The sequence below is a fragment of the Dendrobates tinctorius genome, unplaced genomic scaffold (assembly GCF_039654945.1).
Source record: "Dendrobates tinctorius isolate UK_male_01 unplaced genomic scaffold, ASM3965494v1 ptg000229l, whole genome shotgun sequence".
Lineage (NCBI taxonomy): Eukaryota > Metazoa > Chordata > Amphibia > Anura > Dendrobatidae > Dendrobates > Dendrobates tinctorius.
In genome coordinates this window covers 4,325,292-4,350,964 of record NW_027361896.1, presented here as the reverse complement: position 1 = coordinate 4,350,964, position 25,673 = coordinate 4,325,292, and the positions used below count along the sequence as shown (strand labels likewise).

The following is a 25,673-nucleotide window of genomic DNA, read 5'->3' as shown; positions in this document are numbered from 1 at the left end:
AATATCCTCCGAAATGCCCCTCATTTTAATATTGTTGCGGCGGGAGCGGTCCTCCAGATCCGCTAATTTAAGTCGCAACTGGTGTATCTCAGACTTGGACTCCAAGTGGTGTTTTAGAGATAACGTTTGTGATTTTCCCAATTCTCCCAACCTAGACCATGGTTATCCAGCCAGGCAGTAAAGTGCTCAAGAGTGTCTTGAAAAAGTTTTGTCTGGTTAGCCATGTCAATACACATCCTGGCACTGAGTTTTTCAACTAATGTGTTCATATATGCCTCAAGGGATGTAGCACCAGGGAAGGCACCAGACATCTCAGGCTTCGGCCTGGATTTTTTTGGTGCAGGGTTGGGGGATGAAGAACCACAATCTTCCCCTGAGGAATTGGCATTGAAAGACTGTGTGCTATCCCACCCTTAGGAGCCCTTCCTCTTTGAAGAAGAAGAAAGATCCATAGTCTCAATATGTGAAATCGAGGAAGGACATACCCCACTCAATTTTGTTAAGTCAGCATTGTGCAAGGACACCCAGGGAAGCCTGGGGTTAGTAGTAGACTGTATGAGATCTCTATCAATCGGAGAACGGGACTTAGTCGGACTTAATAGATTAAACCGAGTCCCTGGTAGACCCATAATTGGATTTTGATATTTTATTTTTCTTTCGAGATCTAGAGGCGCTTGCCGATCTAGCCGTAGGCAATTTTGAGTTAGATTGACTCATTTTGGCAAGTGACATTACCCGGACCAGAAGAGAGGAAAATTGCAAGCCGCGAATACAGAAAACAAGATTCCTCAAAAATGTGCCCGTATAATGACCAGTTGGTTAGGCAATCACAGCCCCAGCTCCAAAAGGAAAGCCGAGGGAGTAAACACCAATCAAAACAAAATACTTTGATGTCACCCTTTTTCTGTAATTTTGGGTTTCATCTTCGATTCTCTTCAGGGCAAGTGGAATCTTCGTCCTGCCCAGGTGTGGACACTGTGGTTAAGAGAATGCAGCAGATATGGGACCAAGTGGTGGATAAGTTGGCACTCTCTCAGGAAAAGGCCCAGCGATTTTCCAGCCGGCATAGGATCATTGGTCCCCGGTTTAAAGTGGATGATATGGTTTGGTTGTCGTCTAAGAATATTCCTATGAAGGTTGCATCTCCTAAATTTAAGCCAAGATTTATTGGTCCTTATAAGATTTTGGAAATTCTTAATCCTGTTTCGTTTCGATTGGCTCTTCCAGTTACGTTCAAGATCCATAACGTATTTCACAAATCTCTGTTGAAGAGGTTTGTTGAGGCAGTGGTTCCTATGGCAGCACCTCCTGACACTGTGTTGGTTGAAGGCGATGTGGAATATGAGGTAGAGAAAATATTGGATTCTCGTTTGGTTAGACGGAGACTCCAGTATTTGGTCAAATGGAAGGGAGGTCAGGAGGATAATTCTTGGGTCTCTGCCTCCGATATTCATGCTAATAGACTGGTTCGTGCTTTTCACCGGGCCCATCCTGATTGGCCTGGTGGCGTGGATGAGGGTTCGGTGACCCCTCCTCAAGGGGGGGTACTGTTGTGAGTTCATTCTCTGGTTCACCAGTTGTGAGTTCTCCTTCCAGACTCCCTCTGGAGGTAAACAGGAGGTAGTGAGGCTGATTTGATCAGTGGAGATCTGCCACCTGAGAAAGAGGATGACGATTGGATCTCAGAAGTCTCAGATTGGGGGGCGTGGCCTAGCAGAGCATGGTGCTGGTCACATAATCCAGGAGCTCTGACGACTTCAGGCGGTGAAGCGGCTCACACATCTTACCAGCAGTTCCTTCAGCGGTGAATCTTTCTCCAGGCACTTAGTATCACCCTGGGATCAGATGAGGCGGTCCAAAACCGGGCTCCGGAGCTCCCCCAGAAAGGTATCTGACTTCTTTGCCAGAGGCTCCAGGCTGGAGAGGAGTTCTAAGATGGCTGCTGCCTCCCCACATGCTACAAAGTCTGCAGGATCAGCACGTTCTGCTACTTCCTCTGCCTCAAGCAGAGAAGGCTCCATGGAGACTGCGGGCACTGTAGAAATGGCAAGCCCTGACAACCAGCCTGTCACAAAGGAGGAGATGAAATCCCTCTTTGCAACTTTCAGGAAATCTATGCAAAATGATATAAAGAACATGTTGGCAGAGCTGAAGGGGGAAGTAGGAGCTATAGGGAACCGCACAGATCATTTAGAGAACAAAATGGAGGAGTTAACAGGGTCCCACAATGCACTGATAGATGAGCATGAGGAGCTTAAAGCTGAAGTCCGCAAGTTAACATCTAAAATGCTGGACCTGGAGGACAGATCCAGGAGAAACAATGTTAGAATAAGAGGAATACCAGAAGAAGTACATGATAAAGATTTGCTCCCCGTGTTACAGGACTTTATTCAAGCTGTTGTGCCTGAAGCACATATCTTATGAAGATATCTTAGTGGACCGGATTTACAGAATCCCTAAGCCTCGAGGACTTAACCCTTCGATTCCCAGAGATACTATTGCCTGCATTCACTTCTATAAAACAAAGGAGGCCTTCCTGCTTGTTTTAAAGAAGAAACCTTCCCTGCCAGACAGATTTGATCGTCTTTCGGTATTCCCAGACCTCTCAGCTGGCACGCTTGCGAGGAGGAGAGAATTCACCCCTTTTACAAAGATTCTACGGGATAAAGGCATTATATATCGTTGGGGTTTCCCTATCAAGCTCATTGTCAGTAAAAATGGTAACACTCGGGTTTGCTTCTCTACTGCGCAACTTGGGAAAGTGTTTGAGGACTGGGATATTCCACCCCCTCCGCCATCTTCCTTGGATAAAGGTTCACCCCAAAACAGGAGAATTAACCCTGAATGGTTTAAAGCTTGAAGTTCCCATAACTTTTGCCTTTTGAGGTTGTGGTCTCCATTTTTCTGGATTTTTTTTTTGTTTCTGCAGAGGGTGCTGGCTACTAAATTTTGTGGCCGCATCTAGCCCACCTGCAGTTCCTGCCCCACGAGCGTCTTTTTTTCACTCTTACTGCTTTGACTGCTTGTCAGTCCTTGTGTAGCTCTGTCATGTTATGTGAGGAGCAACTTGTTTCTCAGTTTTTCTTTAATTGTTATGTCATGTTATTTGTTGATAGGTCTTGCCTGTTTGTACCGTTTCTTTCTGCAGGGTTAATACTCCAAAGGAAGCAGATTCTTGACTATCACAGCCACTTCTGGCCTTACATACCATAGGTTTAAAGGTATTATCTCTAAATGTAAAGGGATTAAATTCTCCGCATAAAAGGTCATGGGTCTGGAAGGAGGCAGGGAAGGCGAGTAGTGATGTTTTGTGCATTCAAGAATCACATTTATTAGCCCAGGATAATGGTAGAATGAAAAATGTTAATTATCCTCATCAGTTTTTTGCCAATAATGTCCACAAAAGGCCGGGTGTGGGAATCCTCATTAAAAGCTCTGTAGCCTTCCAGCTTGAAAGGGTGGTGGGGGACATTGAGGGGAGATATGTCATTTTAATTCGTCTACTAAACAATGTGCAATTTACTATTGCTTCAGTATATGCTCCCAATGTGGGCCAGTTGAGATTCATACTTAAATTTTTGGAGACTTTTAGGGGAATAGCAAAGGGTTCCTCAGTGATATGCGGAGACTTTAATGTCCCTATGTGTAAATTCCTAGATTGTTCCCACCAAGCCCCGGCCAGAAAAGACATGGGCCACCTGATCCGTGAGTTTCGTTTTCATGATATATGGCGATATGCTCATGCAGGAGAGAGAGACTACTCTTTTCACTCCCTAATACCTACTCTAGAATAGATTATATCTTAGTAGATGATTCGTTACTGTTGGGTTGTGACCAGATTAACATTGGCTCCATTACGTGGTCGGACCACGCGCCCGTTATGTTAACAATTTCAGACTGGGGTCCTACCCGGTCTCCTTCCAAATGGAAACTGAATGATTATATCCTCACTAACCAAGATACCAGCGATGAAATCGCTCGGCAATTAAAAGAATTTTTTGCCATTAATGATAATCAAATGGTCTCGGATGAAACTCTTTGGGTGGCCCATAAGGCCTTTGCTAGAGGTGTCCTCATCAAAATTGCAGCAATGGAGAAAAGGGAAAGGTTAAAAACATTTAATGATATTTTGTCTAAACTCCAGCTCCTGGAAAGGGCAAACAAGGTCCACCCATCTGACATTTTCCTTGACTCTATTAGAGGTCTGAGAGATCAGCTGAGATCAATTATGCTGTATTCCTATGAAAAAAATCTAAAAAAGCTTAAATCCAAATTCTATAGCTTGGGTGATAGAGCCGGTAGGGTCCTAGCAAGTCGAGTGAAGAAAAGGGAGGCTCGGATGGCCATTCCCTTTTTGATTAAGCACGACGGGTTCAAAGTTTTAAACCCTACTATAGCTAGTGAGTTTAAAGAATACTATTCCCAACTATATAATCTCAAGTCAGATCCTAAAACACACCAGCCCACGAAGGGTGAAATTTCTTCTTTCCTTGCTAAACTAAATTTGCCCAAACTTTCCCCCACGGCTCTGGCTGCTCTTAATGCCCCCCCTTACTGAGGAGGAAGTAGTTTGGGTTATTAATTCCTCTAAGAGACTTTCTGCCCCCGGGCCAGATGGTTTTTCTAATTCTTACTACCGCCAGTTTGCGCACATCTTTGCTCCATTTTTGGTTAGAATGTTCTCACTATGGAGGGACTCATCTGATATCCAATCTGAAAGCTTGGCTGCGACAATCACTACTATTCCTAAACCGGGGAAGCCTCCAACCTCTCCTGGTAACTTCAGACCTATCTCTCTTTTGAATTGTGATGTGAAGTTATATGCAAAAGTCTGGGCTAATAGACTCCTCTCAGTTTTGCCGGCCGTGGTCTCCCCTGACCAAGTGGGATTTGTCCCAGGGAGGCAGGCTAGAGATGGCACTAGAAGAGTGATTGATTTGCTGGATTTTCTTGAGTCCAGTGGTACCCCCGATGTATTCCTGTCTCTAGATGCAGAAAAAGCGTTTGACAGGGTACACTGGGGCTATGTGGATGCCGTTTTGGACACATTTAGTTTCTCTGGTAATATAAAGGGTGCTATTATGGCCTTGTACAAAAAACTAAATGCTTCGGTCTGTGCAGCTGGCTTCTATTCTGATAGATTTGACCTGACTAATGGGACCCGCCAGGGTTGCCCCCTTTTCCCTATAATTTTTGCTTTAGTCATGGAGCCCCTGGCGGAGTCCATTAGGCTCAACCCAGAAATCTCTGGAGTTAAAATAGGCCCTGTAGAGCATAAGATCGGTCTATATGCAGACAATGTAATTCTCTCTTGCACTGATAGTGAAAGATCATTGATAGGGATCAAAAACGCTCTCCTTGAATTTTCTAAGATTTCATATTACAAGCTAAACAAAGGAAAATCGGTTCTCTTCTCGGTTAATGTTGCACCATCTGTTAGAAATAGAATCTCCTCACTTGTCCCATATACTTGGGCCCGGGACGGCTTCTCGTACCTAGGACTAAGGATTTGTAAACTTTCCAATATTGTCAAACAGAATTTGAATACTCTGCTTGATTCCATTCGAAAGGACATAGACAATCAAATACATTTACCCCTTTCCTGGATGGCGCGCATTCAGATAGTTAAGATGATGTTCCTACCAAAAATTATTTATTTATTCCGTTGTCTTCTCTTGAGGTTCCCCAAGAGGATTCTCTCTCTTCTGTAGGCAGTTGTGAGCAGATTTATTTGGGCAGGAAAGAAACCTAGGGTTGGTATGTCTACCTTATTTTATAGTTATTCACATGGTGGTCCCGAATTTTTATTTGTACCATAAAGCAGCAGTTCTAGAGGCATTAAGGGAGTGGTATGATGATTCTAGTACTCACAAATGGGTGCTTGTGGAGAAATACTTGGCTCCGCGTGGGACTTTGAGATTTCTAATGGAGGCCCGAGTGCTTAGTTCCTTTGCCCCCTCTCTTCCCTTGCAGACAATGAAAGTGGCATTTTCTTACTGGTCTGATCTGGTCTCTTCTCGTCAGGTGATTAAATTTGAGTCTATCTCTATTAGAGCCTCAGAGCTTCATGTGGATGGCCTCACGTTAGGCAATTGGGTGAGGAATGGTATTGTGGTCATGAAAGATATCCTCTTAATTCAGGAGTTGAAACCTTTCTCTGTCCTAATGGATGAATTTGGCCTTCACAGAAATAACTTCTACCAGTACCTGCAAATTCGGCATTTTTTAAATTCATGTGTATTTCCCTTATCCTGCCATAATGCTGTTTGCTCGCCAATACAGCGGTTTTTTAGTTCTTCCTCCTCTCAAAAACACGGCCTTTCAGTAGTATATAAAGTGTTTAATTCCCCCGGTAATGGTCCTAAACAAGCGTATATGAGGCGCTGGGAAGGGGCTCTTGCTTTCTCCTCAACCCCAGACCAATGGTGGTCCGCTTCTGGCGACTTGCAGAAATATTCCTCCTGTATCAATCATCTTGAGCAGCTTAAGAAAGTTCACTTTGACTGGTATTACACCCCGCTGAAGATTTCCAAATTCCGTGGTTCTTATCCCCGATCCTGCAGGAAGGGCTGCTCGGGTGTTGGTTCCCTAGGGCACATGTGGTGGGATTGCCCGCTCATTCGGCCTTCTTGGGAAGACGTGTCTAGCATTATTACCACAGTTACAGGCCTGGCTGGAAGTTTGAGTGGTCCGCTAGCGGTTTTGGGAATCGGTTTACATATATTCCCTGGCGATTTTAGACCAATTGTATCACACATTCTAATAGCAGCACATATGTGTCTGGCAGACCACTGGAGAGAAATAACTATCCCCTCTAAATTGGAAATTATCCAAAAAATCAATAAACATTACCAATACGAGCTCCTTCTGACCTCATATGTTTACCAAAAATAAAATAAAGAATCGCTGGTTCCCCTGGGTGGTGTCCAAATTCTCGCCCTTCCAGTCCTGATTGGTGGACCTGTGATCTTATTACCTATCATCCCTATCCTTGCTTCCTATGTTGCTCATTGTATCCCCTAACCCTACTATGCAGAATTTTCAGCTATCTGTTTTTACTTTGAATTTTATTGTCCTGCTGTTATAGGACAAATTTTTCAACTGTCCGCATGTTTGTTGCGGTGTATAATCTGTTTTATATAAAATCTTAATAAAAATTATTGATTAAAAAAAAAGAGTCTCAGATTGGATTTAAGACAGCCGACGCCCTATTCAGTTGCTGGTGATTCCTTCTGGCTTGTCAGCTCTTGGTTTTCAGCTCTGTTCCAGTCATCTAAAGCTAAGTTTTTCTGCTAATGTTCACACTTGATTTTGTTGTTCTATTCAGTTTTTTGTGTGGTCAGCGAGCCCCGGCTGGGGGCTGTGCTGAATTTCCACTCTTATTTATCTGTATTTGCCAATTTGCTTTTTGTCCCTTATTAGATTGGCCTCTTTTTGCTCTGTCTCAGTATATTTCAGAGTGCTGATATAGTGGGAGAAGTCTAGTGACTTCAGGGTTAATTTTGTTATCAGAAGTGTTGGACATTATTTTGTAGGGTTTTGGGCAGATTGTAGACAGTGCCTTTCCTTTCCTCTCCTTTCTACTTAGTCTGTGCCCCATCGTTTGCTCAGCCTATTGTCCTACCTGGGTTTGTGTTTTCATCTTGTTTCACGGTCAATACATGTGTGGGGGCTGTCTATTCCTTTGGGGTCTGCTGTGGGGCAGTTAGTTTTCCCTTTTCTTGCTTTAGGCTTATTTAGTTCTCCTGCTGTGACTAGGGGTCTAGGTTCATCGTAGGCACGCTCCACGGCTGCTACTAGTTGTTTGGTAGGATCAGGGATCTGCAATCTGCATAGTTACCAACCTCTCTGGTTTTTCTGGGCTTAGCATGTTTAGGTTTTTTCCTCCTCGGTGCCCCATCCATAGCACACCGGTGCCCAAAACTGTACACAGTACTCCATGTGCGGTCTAACCAGAGATTTGTATAGAGGCAGTATAATGCTCTCATCATGTGTATCCAGACCTCTTTTAATGCACCCCATGATCCTGTTTGCCTTGGCAGCCGCTGCCTGGCACTGGCTGCTCCAGGTAAGTTTATCATTAACTAGGATCCCCAAGTCCTTCTCCATGTCATATTTACCCAGTGTTTTACCCTTTAGTGTGTAATGGTGATATTGATTCCTTCTTCCCATGTGTATAACCTTACATTTATCATTGTTAAACTGCATCTGCCTCCTTTCGGCCCAAGTTCCCAACTTATCCAGATCCCTGTGGGGGGGCGAAAAGAACTTTTATTACGGAGGCCTAGGTTAGTAATGGACATGATATTGGTATTGGGGATGGGAGTTACAGCTGGAGTTGGAGTCGTGGCAAAATGAACTTTCAACCTAAGAAGGCAAAAAAAGCGCTGTAGATCCATTTCCAGTTCAAATGTCCTGCATTTGTAAGAAGGACAAAAAGAGAGTCCCTTCTGCAGTACACTCTGCGATACCCAGGGACCTAGAAGAAATATTCACCACCAGTGATTCAGTATTTGGAATCTCGTGACTCTCATTTGGTCCGTATTGTTCCTTCCTTCTGTGCCACCGTCTGGTCGTCTTCTTGGAAAACGTCATCTCTGTCCTAAAAAAGGACCTGAAGAAGAGGGAAATGAACTCCTTTATTGTTGTGAGCCCGATGTCGAGGAATCGGTTAAGGACCTTTGACTGCGGGGAGGTTGTCGTCTGGCAGTGAAGTTGTCTTGCCATCGGTATACTTGGTTAGCTTCGTAGTCCGCGGCGTCTCTGGAGAACTTACTGCGTTTACGGCTCTCGGTATATCTCCTGTGCTGATTGATGCGACCCTAGATCTGGGTCCTGAGCTCTTCTGAGGTTCCAGTAGCTGCCAATTGTGACTCAATATTCTTGATTCGAGATGTATTAGTCTCGATGGCCTTGTGGAGATGCTCTAGGGTGAGTGTTATCAGATCAAAAAAACACTTAAATATCTGTTCATACTTGGAACAAAAATCAGAACAATCGTGAAAGAGGGTGGGGCGTAGTGGAACCTATAGCCCCCTTGGAATTCTCTTAACTCTAAGATACTCCGAGAGTGTGGCACAGTGCAATTCTGTGTTAACTTGATGCCGGAGTGCCTGTTCAAGGTCACGTCCTCGTGTCTCATGTGGGGGGACTTTAAGAAAGTCACTTGAATATTTAGACTGTGCCAAGATAGTAGAACATTCTTCAGTATTATAAGAAAACGTAGCAGAAGACATAGCCACTAAAGCGTGCCACACGTATGGAGAAAAATATTGTACATAGAAAGCGTGTGCACAGCAATGACTAATGGTGCTCATGTAGGTTCCCAAACCATAATTAATGTAAAAATAGAGCACGGCACTCAACTTAGTGTTTAAAGTTGTAGGTGATTTTATTCAATCCCAAACAGTAGCATATACAAAACGTATCGGTCCATACAAAAGAACTTCGTCAGTTGCTGTAGAGATATACACGAATATATTACATATCACATATCAGCAGAAAGGGAAAACAAAAACAATCAAAAGCAAGCAAAGTATATACAAGAAAATATACATATTTTCATATATTTCCATTCTGGCAAACAGGTAAATCGAGATGGTTTTTATTAGGAAGACAAAATATCAAGGCACAGTCAAAATAGGTAGTGATAGAGATGACATACCGTACTGAGGGTTATGATACATATACAATGGCCAACCACAGGATAACAATACGGTGAATGCCTATAATATAGAGTAGTTGTGTCAAATAAATGGATAAGTGGCTGAAAGAATGGACATAGTGGAAACAATGGAGACCTACCAAGAGGCTATATTGTAGTTAGGTATATATAGGTAACAGGAGGGTAGATGCAGCCTGTTAAAGAAAAATAATACCGTTTTGTGCCTGATAAAGTGGAAAAAGCACCCGCCATGGAAAGGGGGAACCGGGGGTTAAACTAATTACCTAAGTTGTAGCTGCTGTCACGGTGTCCACCGTTGATCTGGAGCATGTGTTGAAAAGTGTCGGTTAATAAAGGAGAGGGGGGCGGGTGCTGATTAAGCAACGTGCAGGAGCTAGCTGGAGGTAAGCTGATTGTCATCTTACAGGTTTGTATTCCACTGCTATGCACAGGGGGAGGGGGCGGGTACTGATTAGGCCTCTTTCAGACTTCAGGCTTTCGGTATCCGGCATGGTACGGCGAAAAACTGGACTTCCGGATCCGGCGCCTGTTACGACCAGATACTTTTTCCCTGTGCTATTTCATTGCCGCCGCATTGCACTGGATGGCAATGCGGCGCGTCCGTTTCTTGCCGGATCCGGTTAAGGCCTCTTTCACACATCAGTTTTTCGCCGTCAGGCGCGATCCGGCTATTTTTACGAAAACCGGATCCGGCAAAATGCAATGTCGGATCCGGTTTTTCCCCATTGACTTGCGTTAGCGCCGGATCGTGCCGGATGGTCATGCGTTTCGTCCAGTTTTGGCCGGATCCGGCAATGTGTCGCAATCCGGCGTCTGGAAAAAACGCCAACTGTAACTTTTTTTGTCTCCGGCGAAAAAGCCGGACACGCCGGATCCGGAGCTTCCGGCTTTTTCACACAATGAAAGTCTATGAGCGCCGCAATGTGCCGGATCCGGCGAAAGCCGCATCTGGTGGTCGGATCCGTTTTTTTTTGGTCTGAGCATGCTCAGTAGCCCTGCCCACAGCAAACATATATAAAACCATGACAGTTGGACCCTCCGCCACAGCCAATATGCCAGCCAAGAGAGGAGCCAGCCACAGGAGAAGGCGGGAGAGTACCGCACCACCCCAAATGGAGTCAAGGGACCTTGATGAGCAGGCAGAGGGGAATCCAGCAGCAGACGACAGACGGTAATTATCAAATCCCCCATTCCTCAAAACTAGGGCCATGGAATATCAATACATTCAGTGGCCCTTTGTTTCTCTTTATTCACCAGCAGAAGACGCCCTATAGATGCAGCAGCACCAACAGCAACAGCAGGAGTGGAGACTCGCCAGCAGGAGGACACCACATCTTCTTCTGGGAGCCCTCCCTCACATTGTCAGCGTTTGACGGTAAGTTTTTATTTCCAAAATCCATCATCTCTGGAATATATGTCTATTCATTGGCTTTTATTTCAAAACAGGAATCACAAGCTGAAGAGGAGCTCCCAGAAGAAGAAGGAAGGGGTGGACAGATACCTGGAGTGGGCTCGCAATTGGTAAGTTTCCTGCATCAAAAGCAGAAACACTACATTACACTACACACAACACATAGAAAACAATGTAGCGCAGATATCACACAGCAAACACATATGCCTATATCCAACCACATAATTTTTTTGCTTTTCTTTTCTAGTCTTCCCAATCTGGAGGTCCTCGCAGTGCCTCCTAAGGTCGTCGGCAACAGCAACGCGGCGGTCACCAGCGTGTAAGTATAATAATTTTGATTTGATTTTTTTTGCACTTTTTATTTAATTTCTTTAAGTGTGGAGGCTAATTATGTTAATTTTCTCTTTTTCTTTAACAGCCTTCACAGCGTGCTCCCGACTCTGACGGTGAGGATGGAGGGATTGATGTCGACCACCTCATTGATCTTGTTAGAGAAAGGGAGCTGCTTTGGAATATGGCTGACCGCCGGCATGCTGATCTAATTGTGACCCGACGGCTCTGGGAGGAAATCTGTTCGCTCCTTGTGGACCGCTGGGAGGACCTTGAAGCTCGGGCCCAGATTAAAGAGCGTAAGTATATACAGCTCCCGTTGCTTGATGTCAAGCAGTGGTTCCCGAACTCCAGTCCTCGTGGTACCCACGGGTCATGTTTTCATGATTTCCTTTTGAGCAACACTATGGAAATCCTGAAAACATGACCCGTTGGGAACCACGAGGACTGGAGTTTGTGAAACACTGATGTTGTATACTAACCACTTTGTGCTTTCTTGTTTCAGGGGAGATAATTGTGAAGCGGTGGCGGTCTGTGAGAGATCGTTTCAAGAAGGAGTTCAATAAAGAGATGCGGGCCCCGAGTGGATCTGGAGGACGCAGGAGCAAGTACAAGTACGCCCGAGCCCTGTCGTTCCTCTGGGATACAATGGTCACCAGAAGGTAAATATGAAACATCCCATGTATAAAAAAAAGTTTACATGTCTAAATTTTTTTTCAGCCAGGGCCAATGGCATGTCAGTATATTAATTGTATTTTTTTCTCTTTGTTCCACAGCACGATGACCAGCACTTGGGAGCCTGCACGGTTGGACCCTTCTGCAGCGATCCCTGAGGAGACCACCACCGAGGGACACTTCGAGCACCTCAGCACATCTGCACCTCACATTCGACCCATCTGTCCCATCCACCAGCGCAGGAGCATCATGGCCGCCTACATTACATGAAGCTGCTGGTGAGGAGATCGCTTTCCCTTTAACCCATCCTTCTGCCCCTGCCACCTCTAGTACACCTGCGGGTACTGGGCGGCAGCGGCAGAGGGGTCAGGAAAAGAACTATGCCCCAGAATTCTTGCATCTGAATGCATCTTTCCAGAACTGTCTCAAAGTCTTGTCACAGCAAATCTCCGCAGGCTTTCAGCTGATCAACTCCAGCATTCTGGATTTGAAGACACTTCTGCAAACAATGCATTCAGAAGCAAGATCTTCTCCAAACCACACCTTTTTCAGGTCTGTTGTGGAGCGCATGGCAACGCTATCTCCTACCCAGCAGATGCATGTAATGCATTCGTGCCACGGTGCTCTACAGCTGGTCACCTCCCAACCTACACCTCCCACCACAGTAATTCCTCCACCTGCACCCCCTCCAGCCACTGCCCCTCCTCCCCCTCCTATTCCATACCAGCCACCTACCCAGTACCAGCAACCTCACCAGTACCAACAACCTTCCCAGTACCAGCAACCTCCCCAGTACCAGCAACCTGCCCCGTACCAACCTCCATCCCCATACCACACTCCTTCCCCATACCACTTCTCAACCACATCATCTGCTACTCCAGTCCCTGCCCAGCCCTCCTCTCCACCACCTGTTCTGCCACCCACATGTCCACCCATTCTCTTGCTTTTTCCACCCCTTCACCTCTAACTGTTCCTTCCCCACCACGATCCCAGTCCTGTCTCCACACTCCCAGTGTCGAAGTGTTCCGCAGCCCCTCCAGCAGTATTTCCACCCCACACTACACTAATTTATAAATGTGTGTATGCAAATAAAAAGAAAAATTTTTTGGGCAATTAAAAGTTTATGAAAAACAAAAATTTTTCAATAAAAGTTAAATTATTGGTTTACACTGGTTGTCTGTCTTTTATTTCTGCGGCTAACTATGGTATAAAAAAAGGTTAAGTACAGGGTAGACAAAAGATAAAAAGGTATACAAAACCTGGTACATAACTGTGGGTAAAAGGTAAATAAATTTTACCTTTTGGCCACAGTTGTGTTCCTGGTTGTGTTTTAGACAAAGTATTTCACCTTTTACCAAAAGTTGTGTATCTTGTTGGGGATTTCACAACTTTTGTTAAAAGGTGAAAGACTTTGCCTAAAACACAACCAGGTACACAATTGTGGTCAAAAGGTAAAAATAGTTAAACCACGACAAGATAGCCAACTTTGTTTGAAAAAGGTATATACTGTTGGTACAGAAGGTACACAACTTTGGTTAAGGGCAGAAATTTATCAAATTCTGTCATCCTGCCAGTCTATTCTGCCTTGAGGTGACATAAAGTATTGTTCAAAATTGTCCCTCATTCGTGACACCGTCACAGAACTTCTATTGGTAAGGTTCTGGTAATCTTGCAAGGTTGTTTCTTCAGAGGTGTCCTCAATAGAAATGGGTTCCTTGCACATAACAAAATTGTGGAGTACCACACAAGCTTTGATCACCTCGTCCACAGTTTCTGTCTTGAGGTTGATCGCAATCAATAGGACACGCCATTTGGCTGTCAGAATACCAAAGGAGCATTCCACCATTCTTCTTGCTCTTGTTAGGCGGTGATTAAAAATGCGTTTTGTTCTTGTCAATCCTCTGCTACAGTACGGTTTTAAAAGGTGTTCTGACAGCTGGAATGCTTCATCTCCTACACAGACAAAAGGCATAGGTGGACCAGATGTTTGCGGCAGTGGTCTAGGGGATGGGAACTGGAAGGTGTTTCCATACAGTTTACGCCCCATGGCAGACAGTTTGAAAACTTGAGTCATTGGAGCGGCCATAGGCCCCAATATCAACAGCAATAAATTTGTATTCCGCATCAGCGATGGCCATGAGGACAATGGAAAAATATTTCTTGTAATTGAAATATTCCGATCCCGATCCTGCTGGCTTTACAATGCGGATATGTTTCCCGTCCACAGTGCCCAAGCAGTTCGGGAACTGACATATCTGTAGAAACTTTTCAGCAATTTCAATCCACCTCTCTGTTGTGGGCTCTGGTAAAAACTCTTCAACTAAGGAGTCCCTCAGTGCACGGCATGTGTACTTGACGATTCCAGATATGGTGGAAATCCCAAGTCTGTACTGGAAATGCAGTGGCGAAAGGGATTCTCCAGTTGCAAGAAATCTGTGGGTAATTAAAAAAAAAAATTAGTTCAGAATCACAGCATTACATACCAAAACTCAGCTATAAGGGTATGTGCACACGCTGCGGATTCCGCTGCGTTTCCGCATCGTTTTTGGCCGCTGCGGACCCGCAGCAGTTATAGCTGCGGTGTACAGTACCATTCAAATGAATGGTAAAAAAAAAACACTGTGTAGACGATGCGGAAAAATCCGCGCGGATTTGCTGCGGTTTTGAAACCGCAGAAAGAAGTGACATGTAAATTCTTTCTGCGGAATCCGCAGCGGGTTCCTATCTCCACCATTGTGGAGATGGTGAATCCGCAGGACCAAACCGCAGATAATCCGCAGGTCTTTTGACCTGCGGTTTATCTGCGGTTTTTGCAAAATCCGTGCGGATTAATCCGCAGCGGATTCCGCAGCGTCTGCACATGCCCTAAGGGTGCCGTTACACCTAGCGATGCACCAGCGATCCCGACTAGCGATATGACCCGGTCAGGATCGCTGGTGCATCGCTAGGTGGTCGCTAGTGAGCTGCCACACAGGCAGATCTCACCAGCGACATCGCTGGGGATGGGGATCGCTACTTACCTGTCAGACGCGGCGATCCTGCGTCCTCCCGCCCGGCTCCACGCGTCGCTCGTCGGCGCCACAGGAAGCGCCGCAGGAAGTGACCGACGAGGAATGGTCCAGGAGCTTCTCGCGCGATCAGCGATAACCAGCGGGGGAGCCGGTCGGAGGTAAGTATCACATGCAGCAATATCGCTAGCAATATCGCTGCAACGTCACAAAATCGGTGACTTTACAGGGATATTGCTAGCGATATCGCAGTGTGTAACGGGGGCTTTACACTTGGAGATACAAACTACCACCAACAAGATTGCAGTGAAAGTGTGCTCAGATGCGAGCATATCCAGTAAATGTGGCTTACCTTAAAGTCACCATCAGACGCTCTGCGGGTGAAGCGGAGAAGCGGCAATAGGTGTCCGCTTTTCTTATGAGATGTGCAATGCGCTCCACCAAGTAATCAAAATTCTCCATTTTCATGCGAACATATGCAAAAAATGTATCCGGGTTTCGTCTAAGGTCCATGCAGAGTGTAGAATAGACCCCACGCGTCATTCTCTTGGCTGTGATGGGGTGGATCCACAAACGGCGTCGTTGATGCGCTGCTGTCTCGCTCTCTCCTTCTCCAGAACAATCACCCTCAAACGGTTCGCCTTCGCTGTAAAATCCACCACATTCTTCAAAATATTTGCAATCACAACATCCATCTTCGCCAGTCACTTGCTCTTCTCTCCAACCTGCAACCTGTCAAAGATGGGCTGTAGGAACACGGTATATATAGATTTCAGCAGCCAATCCCGTTTCGAAGCCCCCAAGGGGCGTTTTTAAAAAACGGATCCGGCGTAATCCGGTGGAAAACGGATGGAAAAACGGATGAAACGGATGAGATGGATCCGGTTTTTGGTCTGATGACCAAAACGGATCCGGCAGAAAACCGGATCCGTCACATCCAGTTTTCCATAACATTTGCCGGATCCGTCACGATGCCGGATCCCGCCTGACGGCGAAAAACTGATGTGTGAAAGTAGCCTTAAATAGCCGGTCCGGTGTCTGGAAAAAGCTTTGCATGCAACGTGTTTTCCAAGCGCCGGACCGGTTTTTCGCACTGCGCATGCCCGGAAGACCTTATCTGCCAGAAATATATCTGGCAGAAAGAAGGATCCGGTGTCTGCGTTTGCAGCCGGATGCGGTAGTCCGGTTTTTCGCCAAACCATGCCAGGACAAAAAGCCTGAAGTCTGAAAGTAGCCTTAGACTGCGTGCAGCAGCCAGATGTAAACAGTGTGTCACGCTGAAGGCTTGCATACCACTATGAATGGGAAGCAGAAGTGACATTAGCAATGTGGCTGTGCGCTCCACTTGTGTGTTCCACACAAAATAGCGCACTAGACTCCTAATTGGCAACTATGTGAAGACACATTGTCTACAAGAGAACATTAGAACATATAAGGCCTGTTTCACACTTCAGTTTTTTGTGTCAGTTAAAATCCGGCAAAAAGGCGGAAAGCGGATCCGTTCCTAACTGATGTGAACGGATGCCACCGGATCGGTTTTTTTGACGGATCCGCCGAATGAAGAATTTTAAAGGAACCGCTGCCCGGGAAGAGGAGAGAGAGAGAGAATTTTTTTTTCTCTGTCCGCCAGAAATTATTTCAGGGTTAAATCTCCTCCTGACTTCATTCCTCCGGGCATGCGCGCTATAAAAATGCGGATCCTGCAGTACAAAAAACGTTACATGGTCCGTCCAGACATCTCAGCGGACGCAAAAAAATTGACGGATCCGCAAAAAAACGGCTCCAACGGATGGCCATCCGTCAAGATCCGCCGGTAGTGCAAGTCAATGGGGAAAAAAACGGATCCGCCAAAAAAAATGGTGGATCCGTTTTTTTGCAAAAACGGCGGATTTTGACTGATGGTCAAAAACGGAAGTGTGAAACAGGCCTTAGTAGAAGTGGGTGAAAAACTTGTAGTCATATAAGGTAATGGTCATGAATTGACACATATAGGAATCTAGATGGTTTAAACAGACACATATAGGAATCCAGATGGTGTGAACAGACACATATAGTTATCCAGAGCAGGTGATGGTGCACTATTCAGAAGGATATATAAGTGCTCGTGACTGACTGTGTCCGGTGGTCAATAGAGGCGGCTCTAAGAAAACAGAAAAATCGTATTAGTCACAGTGTATATGACGTAAATACATATTCATATAAAGGCAATAAGTTCATTATCCCTATTCAGTCCTTTGGGGACAAGATTTTCCAACGTATGGATCCAATAAGCCTGTGGTTAGGGATTGGCACGAGCAGATTATTACAACAAATAGTGGACATATTCTTAGATATTCTATCTCGTACTGACTGAGTTGTTTCGTCAACATATAGCATACCACAGGGACATTTAATTAACCCCTTCATGACCCAGCCTATTTTGACCTTAATGACCTGGCCATTTTTTGCAATTCTGACCAGTGTCCCTTTATGAGGTAATAAATCAGGAACGCTTCAACGGATCCTAGCAATTCTGAGATTGTTTTTTCGTGACATATTGGGCTTCATGCTAGTGGTAAATTTAGGTCGATAATTTTGCGTTTATTTGTGAAAAATCAGAAATTTGGCAAACATTTAGAAAATTTTGCAATTTTCAAATTTTGAATTTTTATTCTGTTAAATCATAGAGTTATGTGACACAAAGTGGTTACTAAATAACATTTTCCACATGTCTACTTTACATCAGCACAATTTTGGAAACAAAATATTTTTTTGTTAGGAAGTTATAAGGGTTAAAAGTTGACCAGCGATTTCTCATTTTTACAACAAAATTTACAAAACCATTTTTTTAGGGATCACCTCACATTTGAAGTCACTTTGAGAGGTCTATATGGCAGAAAATACCCAAAATTGACACCATTCTAAAAACTGCACCCCTCAAGCTACTCAAAACTACATTCAAGAAGATTATTAACCCTTCAGGTGTTTCACAGGAACTAAAGCAACGTGGAAAGAAAAAATGGACATTTTAATTTTTACAACAAAAATTTTCTTTTAGCATCAATTTTTTCATATTCACATGGGCAACAGGATATTATGGATCCTAAAATGTGTTGGGCAATTTCTCCTGAGTACACCGATACCTCATATGTGGTCATAAACCACTGTTTGGGTACATGGCAGGGCTCAGAAAGGAAGGAGCGCCATTTGACTTTTTGAATGGAAAACATGCTGGAATATTTAGCGGTTGCCATGTCAAGTTTGGAGAGGCCCTGTGTGCCTAAACATTGGATCTCCCCCACAAGTGACCCCATTTTGGAAACTAGACCCCCCAAGGAACTTATCTACATGCATAATGATCATTTTGAACCCCCCAGGTGTTTCACAAATTGATCGGTAAAAAAAAGTACTTTTTTTTCACAAAAATTTTCTTTCAGCCTCAGTTTTTTCATTTTCACATGGGCAACAGGATAAACTGGATGATAAAATTTGTTGGGCAATTTCTCCTGAGTACACTGATACCTCATATGTGGTCATAAACCACTGTTTGGGCACACGGCAGGGTCCGGAAGGGAAGGAGCACTATTTGACTTTTTGAATGGAAAATTAGCTCGAATCGTTATCGGACACCATGTCGCGTTTGGAGAGCCCCTGTGTACCTAAACAGTGAAATCCCCCCACAAGTAACACCATTTTGGAAACTAGACCCCTTATGGAACTTATCTAGATGTGTAGTGAGTACTTTGAACCCCCAGGTGCTTCACAGAAGTTTGTAACGCAGAGCAGTGAAAATAAAAAATCTTTTTTTTCCTCAAAAATTATTTTTAGCACGCTATTTTTTATTTTCACAAGGAGAAATTGGACCACAAAAGTTATTGTGCAATTTGTTCTGAGTACACCGATACCCCATATGTAGGGGGGAACCAATGTTTGGATGCACGGCAGGGCTCAGAAGGGAAGGAGCACCATTTGACTTTTTGAAATGAAAATTAGCTCTAATCGTTAGCGGACACCATGTCATGTTTGGAGAGCCCCTGTGTGCCTAAACATTGGAGCACCCCCAGAAATGACCCCATTTTGGAAACTAGACCCCCTATTGAACTTATCTAGATGCATAGTGAGCACTTTGAACCCGTAAGTGCTTCACAAAAGATTATAACGCAGTGCCGTGAAAATAAAAAATATTTTTTTTCCTCAAAAAATTATTTTTTAGTGCACAATTTTTTATTTTCCCAAGGGTACCAGGAGAAACTGGACCCCAAAAGTTGTTGTCCAGTTTGTCCTGAGTACGCTGGTACCCCATATGTGGGGGGGACCACTGTTTTGGCACACGTCAGGGCTCGGAAGAGAAGTAGTGACATTTTGAAATGCTGACTTTGATGGAATGGTCTGCGGGCATCATGTTACATTTGCAGAGCCCCTGATGCACGGAAACTGTGGAACCCCCCCCACAAGTGACCCCATTTTGGAAACTAGACCCCCCAAGGAACTTATCTAGATGTGTGGTGAGCACTTTGAACCCCCAAGTGCTTCACAGAAGATTATAACGCAAAGCTGTGAAAATAAAAAATATTTTTTTTCCTCAAAAAATGATTTTTTAGCTCGCAAATTTTTTATTTTCACAAGGATAACAGGACAAATTGGACCCCAAAAGTTGTTGTCCAGTTTGTCCTGAGTGCGCTGATACCCCATATGTGGGGGGAACCATTGTTTGGGCGCATGTAAGGGCTGAGAATGGAAGTAGTGACGTTTTGAAATGCAGACTTTGATGGAAAGGTCTGCGGTCGTCGTTACGTTTGCACAGCCCCTGATGTGCCTAAACAGTAGAAACCCCCCACAAGTGACCCCATTTTGGAAACTAGACCTTCCAAGGAACTTATCTAGATGTCTGGTGAGCACTTTGAACCCCCAAGTGCTTCACAGAAGTTTATAACGCAGAGACGTGAAAATAAAAAAATCATTTTTTTTCCACAAAAATAATTTTTAGCCCCCAATTTTTTATTTTCCCAAGGGTTACAGGAGAAATTAGACCACCAAATTTGTTGTGCAATTTTTCCTGAGTACGCCGATACCCCATATGTTGGGGTAAACCACTGTTTGGGCACACGTCGGGGCTTGGAAGGGAGGGAGCACCATTTGACTTTTTGAACGCAAAATTGGCTGGAATCAATGGTTGCACCATGTCGCGTTTGGAGACCCCCTGATGTGCCTAAACAGTGGAAACCCCTCAATTCTAACTCCATCCCTAACACCAACACACCCCTAACCACAACCCTAACCTCAACACATCCCTAACCCTAATCCCAACCCTAACCATAACCCTAACCCCAACACACCCCTAACCCTATCCCTAGCTCCAACCCTAACCCTAATTCCAACCCTAACCCTATTTTCAACCCTAGCCCTAACCCTCTTTCCAACGCTAACCCTAATGGAAAAATAAAAATAAAATTAATTTCTTTATTTTATTAGTTGTTCCTGCCATACAACGAAAGAGGATTCACAGGTGAAAACATTTTTTTTATGTGGAAGCTCTTGCCTGATCTAGGGTGATGGAAAGTGCTACCCTTTTTGCCATTACTACATTGAGCACAATGTAAGCCGGTTTTTGGTCTAGATAAAAAAAGTTGTTTACATAGGCGTGTGGAGCCAATGTCAGCTCTTACTAAATTGTCCCTCGAATTTTGGGGTGTTTTGAAACACGGTAAAAAGGGTTCCTTGAACTCCGGTATGTTGGGGTGCGCTGTAGATAATAAATGCCAATGTTTTCTTATTTCTTTATGTAGAATGAAGGAGCAGGGGTGGTATGGATGAACAAAGGGAATACGTTTGCTGGAATCCCTTTTCTGAGTACTAGATGGATGGTTCTTAGATTTTTCTAGGATAATGGCAGGATAGCCTCTCTTGCTGAATTTTAAAGTCATGTCTTTGAGACGTTGGGTTTGAATGGTATTGTTGGAAACAATACGTTTGACCCGTTATACTTTTGATCTAGGAGGCATGAGTATTCTCTGTAACAAATGTTTGCATTTTCAGCAAAATTAATACATAATTCCATTTGCTTTAACACAAAAAAAATGAAGAATCAAGAGTACAGCTCAGTACTATGTATATATTTTAACCACATTTCGTGTAATAAAAGTTGTGCCTTTCCATGTTGGAATGTCAATATTCATATTCTTCAATATAGCTAGAGAACAAATTGTTTCAGCTGTGCAATTCTTTGTTTTCTAAATCTCTGCTTTCTGTAGTAATCAATATATTATTGTCAATGTCTTAATTTTATCTTTTTTTTTACTTTTTAGATATCTTAAATGAATTGTTTCAAAGAGAAAATAGAGTCCTACATTACTGGACGCAGAGGAAAAGGCGACTTGACCATTGTCAACAATATGTGGTATTTGAAAGAAGTGCAAAACAGGTTTGTTTGTTCAGTCCTATCGCACATTATGAATTTATATATGTATATATATATATATATATATATATATATATATATATATATATATTGTTGTGGCTGAAAGTGTTGACACCCCCAAAATTACTTAAAATATGTTTTTATTGGTTAAACATTTATATATTTCTGGGTAATTTTTTTTATTTTCTAGATTTTTACAACTATTTTTTTTAACTTAATCACCAATAAGGGAGTGTATAGACTCCATGAGGATGGTCTGAGTGCCCGACGTCCACAGATGGGGGTTGTGCTCACAGCCCAACACCGTGCGGCCCTCCAAAGAAATGCCACCCCACACCATTACTGACCCACTGCCAAACAGGTCATGCTGAAGGATGTTGCAGGCAGCAGATCGCTCTCCATGGCGTCTCCAGACTCTGTCACATCTGTCACACGTGCTCAGTGTGAACTTGCTTTCATCTGTAAAGAACACAGGGCTCCAGTGGCGAATTTGCCAATCCTGGTGTTCTGTGGCAAATGCCAAGCCTCCTGCATGGTGTTGGGCTGTGAGCACAACCCCCGTCTGTGGACGTCTGGCACTCAGACCTTCCTTATGGAGTCGGCTTCTAACCGTTTGTGCAGACACATGCACATTTGTGGCCTGCTGGAGGTCATTTTGCAGGGCTCTGGCAGTGCTCCTCCTGTTCCTCCTTGCACAAAGGCTGAGGTAGCGGTCCTGCTGCTGGGTTGTTACCCTCCTACGGTCCCCTCCCCGTCTCCTGGTGTACTGGTCTGTCCCCTGGTAGCGCCTCTAGCTTCTGGACACTACGCTGACAGAGCACCTAGCATAGGCATATATATTGTGGCATGGCTAAGGGTTGTATAGTTGATGGGAGGTATGTGTCTCAGAGACGGCTTGTCTCTGTAATGTAGTGTAAGCCCTATTTAATATCACTATATTCCTAATGTTTGCAAGGACCTGTGGTGAGGTCACAATCACGTGACCAGTCAGTTGCTGGGTTCGTGGGTGTAGCTATACTCTTATAATGTAGACTGCTCCTGAAACAGGGAGTTGTATGTGGGGAGGACTAAACCTTCCTTGTGTGCTGAGGCTCCAGGTCTGAGCCTGAAGTAGCGGACATTTGTGTTCTCTTTTGCCTAAGCTTAAGGCTATTTCTTTTGTGATGTGCTGCTTTATGGGTTTATGATGCAAATAAACCTCATGAACTTTAAAAGAACCTGCCTCATGATTGTCTCCCGCTGCACCTGAGCGAGTAGAATCCCTACAATATATATATATATATATATATATATATATACACATGCATACATACATACACACATACTGTATATGGGACTTTAAAATGCAGTATACTGTAGTAATAGTCAGCTACCATCTACAACAGCATTTTTTTATGGAATTGAGTTAGTGTCATCATGGTGTGGTAGATCGGTTCACTCAGCTGTACACAGAGGTAGAGACGAGAACACTGAATCTTTAAGAACATCATTGGTTTATTGGGTGTAGCATAAACCAAGCTAGAAAAAGTGAACACGGCCCTCTGGGCAAGACAGCAACAAAAATCACATTCCTTCTGCTAGTGGGGATCAGCCTGTTGTGGGCCAGCAAGATCCACAGTTCAGGTTTTAGCATAAAACACAAAACACTTCTCTTGTGTGTTCCTCTCCAGATACTGAACTACTACTGTCTCTGGAGGCCAGCTACTTAAGCCCCAGACCACACCCTGATGTGGAAACAAGGTGGACAATCAACCATTCGCTCTATAAGTGTCCACAAAAATCCCAGTCCATTATACAAATTAGCTGTTAACCCCTCACGACACTTAATATGCTGTAGGAACAACTCTAGGTTTAACACCACTGACGCCATTAACTGCCGTGAAACATTTCTCCACTCCAGCATTTTACTAGTAGCTTTGTCATATATCCCCCCTTTGCCCAAAGCTGTGTTTTTTGGCACCTTTACTCACTAAGCAGGGAAGTAGTCTGGACAGGTCATGCAGCTTCTCTGTCCTGTGCTCAACTTCAAAATTAAAATCCTGGAGTGCTGAAAACCACCTAATCCCACGGGAATTCTTCCCCTTCTTTTCCCTCATCATCTCAGGGGTTCATGATCTGACACTAGCCTGAACTTCCTACCTATGAGGTAGTATCTCAGGGTGTCGATTGCCCACTTGATCAAGCACTCTTTTTCTATGGTGGCATAGTTCTTTTCACAGGAGTAGAGTTTCCTACTCAGATATAGGACTGGATGTTTGTCCCCATCTATTTCCCGGGACAACACCGATCCCAAACCGACCTCAGAGGCGTCCGTCTGGATTACAAACTCCTTAGTGAAGTAAGGTGCGAACAAGACCGGCTGTTTGCATAGGGCGAGCTTCAAATTCTGGAATGCCATGTCCGCTTGAGAGGACCATTTGACCATCAACATCTTTGTGCCCTTGAGAAAATCAGTCAGCGGGTGAGTATCTTGGCAAAATTTGGGATAAATCACTGATAGTGTGCCACAATTCCCAGAAACACCCTAATCTGCGTTTTTGTTTCCCGATGGCGAACTTCTTTGGGTTTATGGTAATCTCTGCCTTCCTTAGTACATCCACTACCGCCTGGACCTTCTACAGGTGACTTCCCCAATCCGGGCATAAAATCACAATGTCATCCAAATGATGTGCTTTTAGTGAGATGTTAGGATCCGATCCATAGCCCTTTGGAAGGTAACTGGGGCCCCTTCTAGTCCGAACAGCTTCCAGGTATACTTAAAGCACCCCGTCAGGTGTAGAGAAAGCCATCTTCTCCTTGGCAATTGGAGACAGGAGAATTTGCCAGTACCCTTTCGTTAGATCCAGGGTGGTGTGATATATTTGGCTGACCCTAGCCTGTCAATAAGATCATTGGATATGTGTTGAACTTGCAAACCTCATTGAGCTTCCTTATAATAGTTACAGAAGTGCCACTCTCCATCCGTCTTCGGCACAAGGACAATAGGGCTGGACCAACTGCTCTTTGACTCCTCGATTTTGCCCAGGCTTAACATTCTCCTCACCTTCTTGGATATCACCTTGCGGCAGGCTTTAGGAATCTGATTCTGCTTTTTGTTCACCCAAACATGTGGTTCAGTCAGGATTTAATGCTTCACAACCTGCATACATCCTGGTAACTCCGTAAACAGGTCCCAGTTCCTCTGAAACAGCTCATGGCACTGTTGTTTCTGGGCCAGTAACATAGTCTCTGCCACTGTGACATCACCGACTCTGGCTTCAAGATAGTCCCCTAGTCATGTTGCTTCTACCAGATCTCTGTCTCGCCATGGTTTCAGCAGGTTAACGTAGTACATCTGGTATGGCTTTCTTCTTCCTGGCTGGTGGACCTTGTAGCTGACGTTACTCAACTTTTCAATCACCTTGTATGTCTCTTGCCACTTGGCCTTGGCCAGGAACTAACTTTGAGCCTTGGGGATCAACACCAACATCCGATTCCCAGGGTTAAACATTCTCAATCTTGCTGACCGATTTTAGACCCTTGCCTGGGCCTCTTGTGCTTGAGGCTCTCCCCCACAATCAGTATCACAGTCACTCGCGATCCTGCCTTGCATCTGGGCCACATGTTCGAAAACGCTTCAGTGGGGTGTAACCTCCGCATCTCGGGTCTCCTGTGCAATTTCCTAAAGACCTCAAGGGTGCCGTCCGTATAACAACTCAAATGGTGAGAAGCCTGTAGAAGTAACATAGTTATTAAGGTTGAAAGAAGACTTTTAGTCCATCTAGTTCAACCCATATCCTATCCTAACTTGCCCTAACATGTTGATCCAGAGGAAGGCAAAAAAACCCATGTGGCAAACAGTAAGCTTCACATTGGGGAAAAAAATTCCTTCCAGGCTCCACATACGGCAATCAGACTAGTCCCTGCGGGACTTCTCTAATGGAGAACAGTAAAGGCAACCTTCAAACATGAGACAACTGAAGCAGTTTGCTCTTGATGAGTGGGCCAAAATACCTGTCGAGAGGTGCAGAAGTCTCATTGACAGTTACAGGAATTGTTTGATTGCAATGATTGCCTCAAAAAGGTTGTGCAACAAAATATTAAGTTAACCCCTTTCTGCCATCGGATGTACTATCCCGTCCATGTGACCTGGGACTTAATTCCCATGGATGGGATAGTATGTCATAG

The 25,673-nt window shown here is 44.4% G+C and overlaps 1 protein-coding gene across 1 annotated transcript in view; it reads left to right on the top strand.

The window, feature by feature from the left end:
• Positions 1 to 25,673, top strand: part of TRIO (trio Rho guanine nucleotide exchange factor) — a 2,342,529-nt gene that overhangs the window by 974,906 nt on the left and 1,341,950 nt on the right. Inside the window, 1 exon segment of the mRNA XM_073555735.1 lies at positions 21,394 to 21,509. Coding sequence (XP_073411836.1) covers positions 21,394 to 21,509 — 116 coding nt within the window.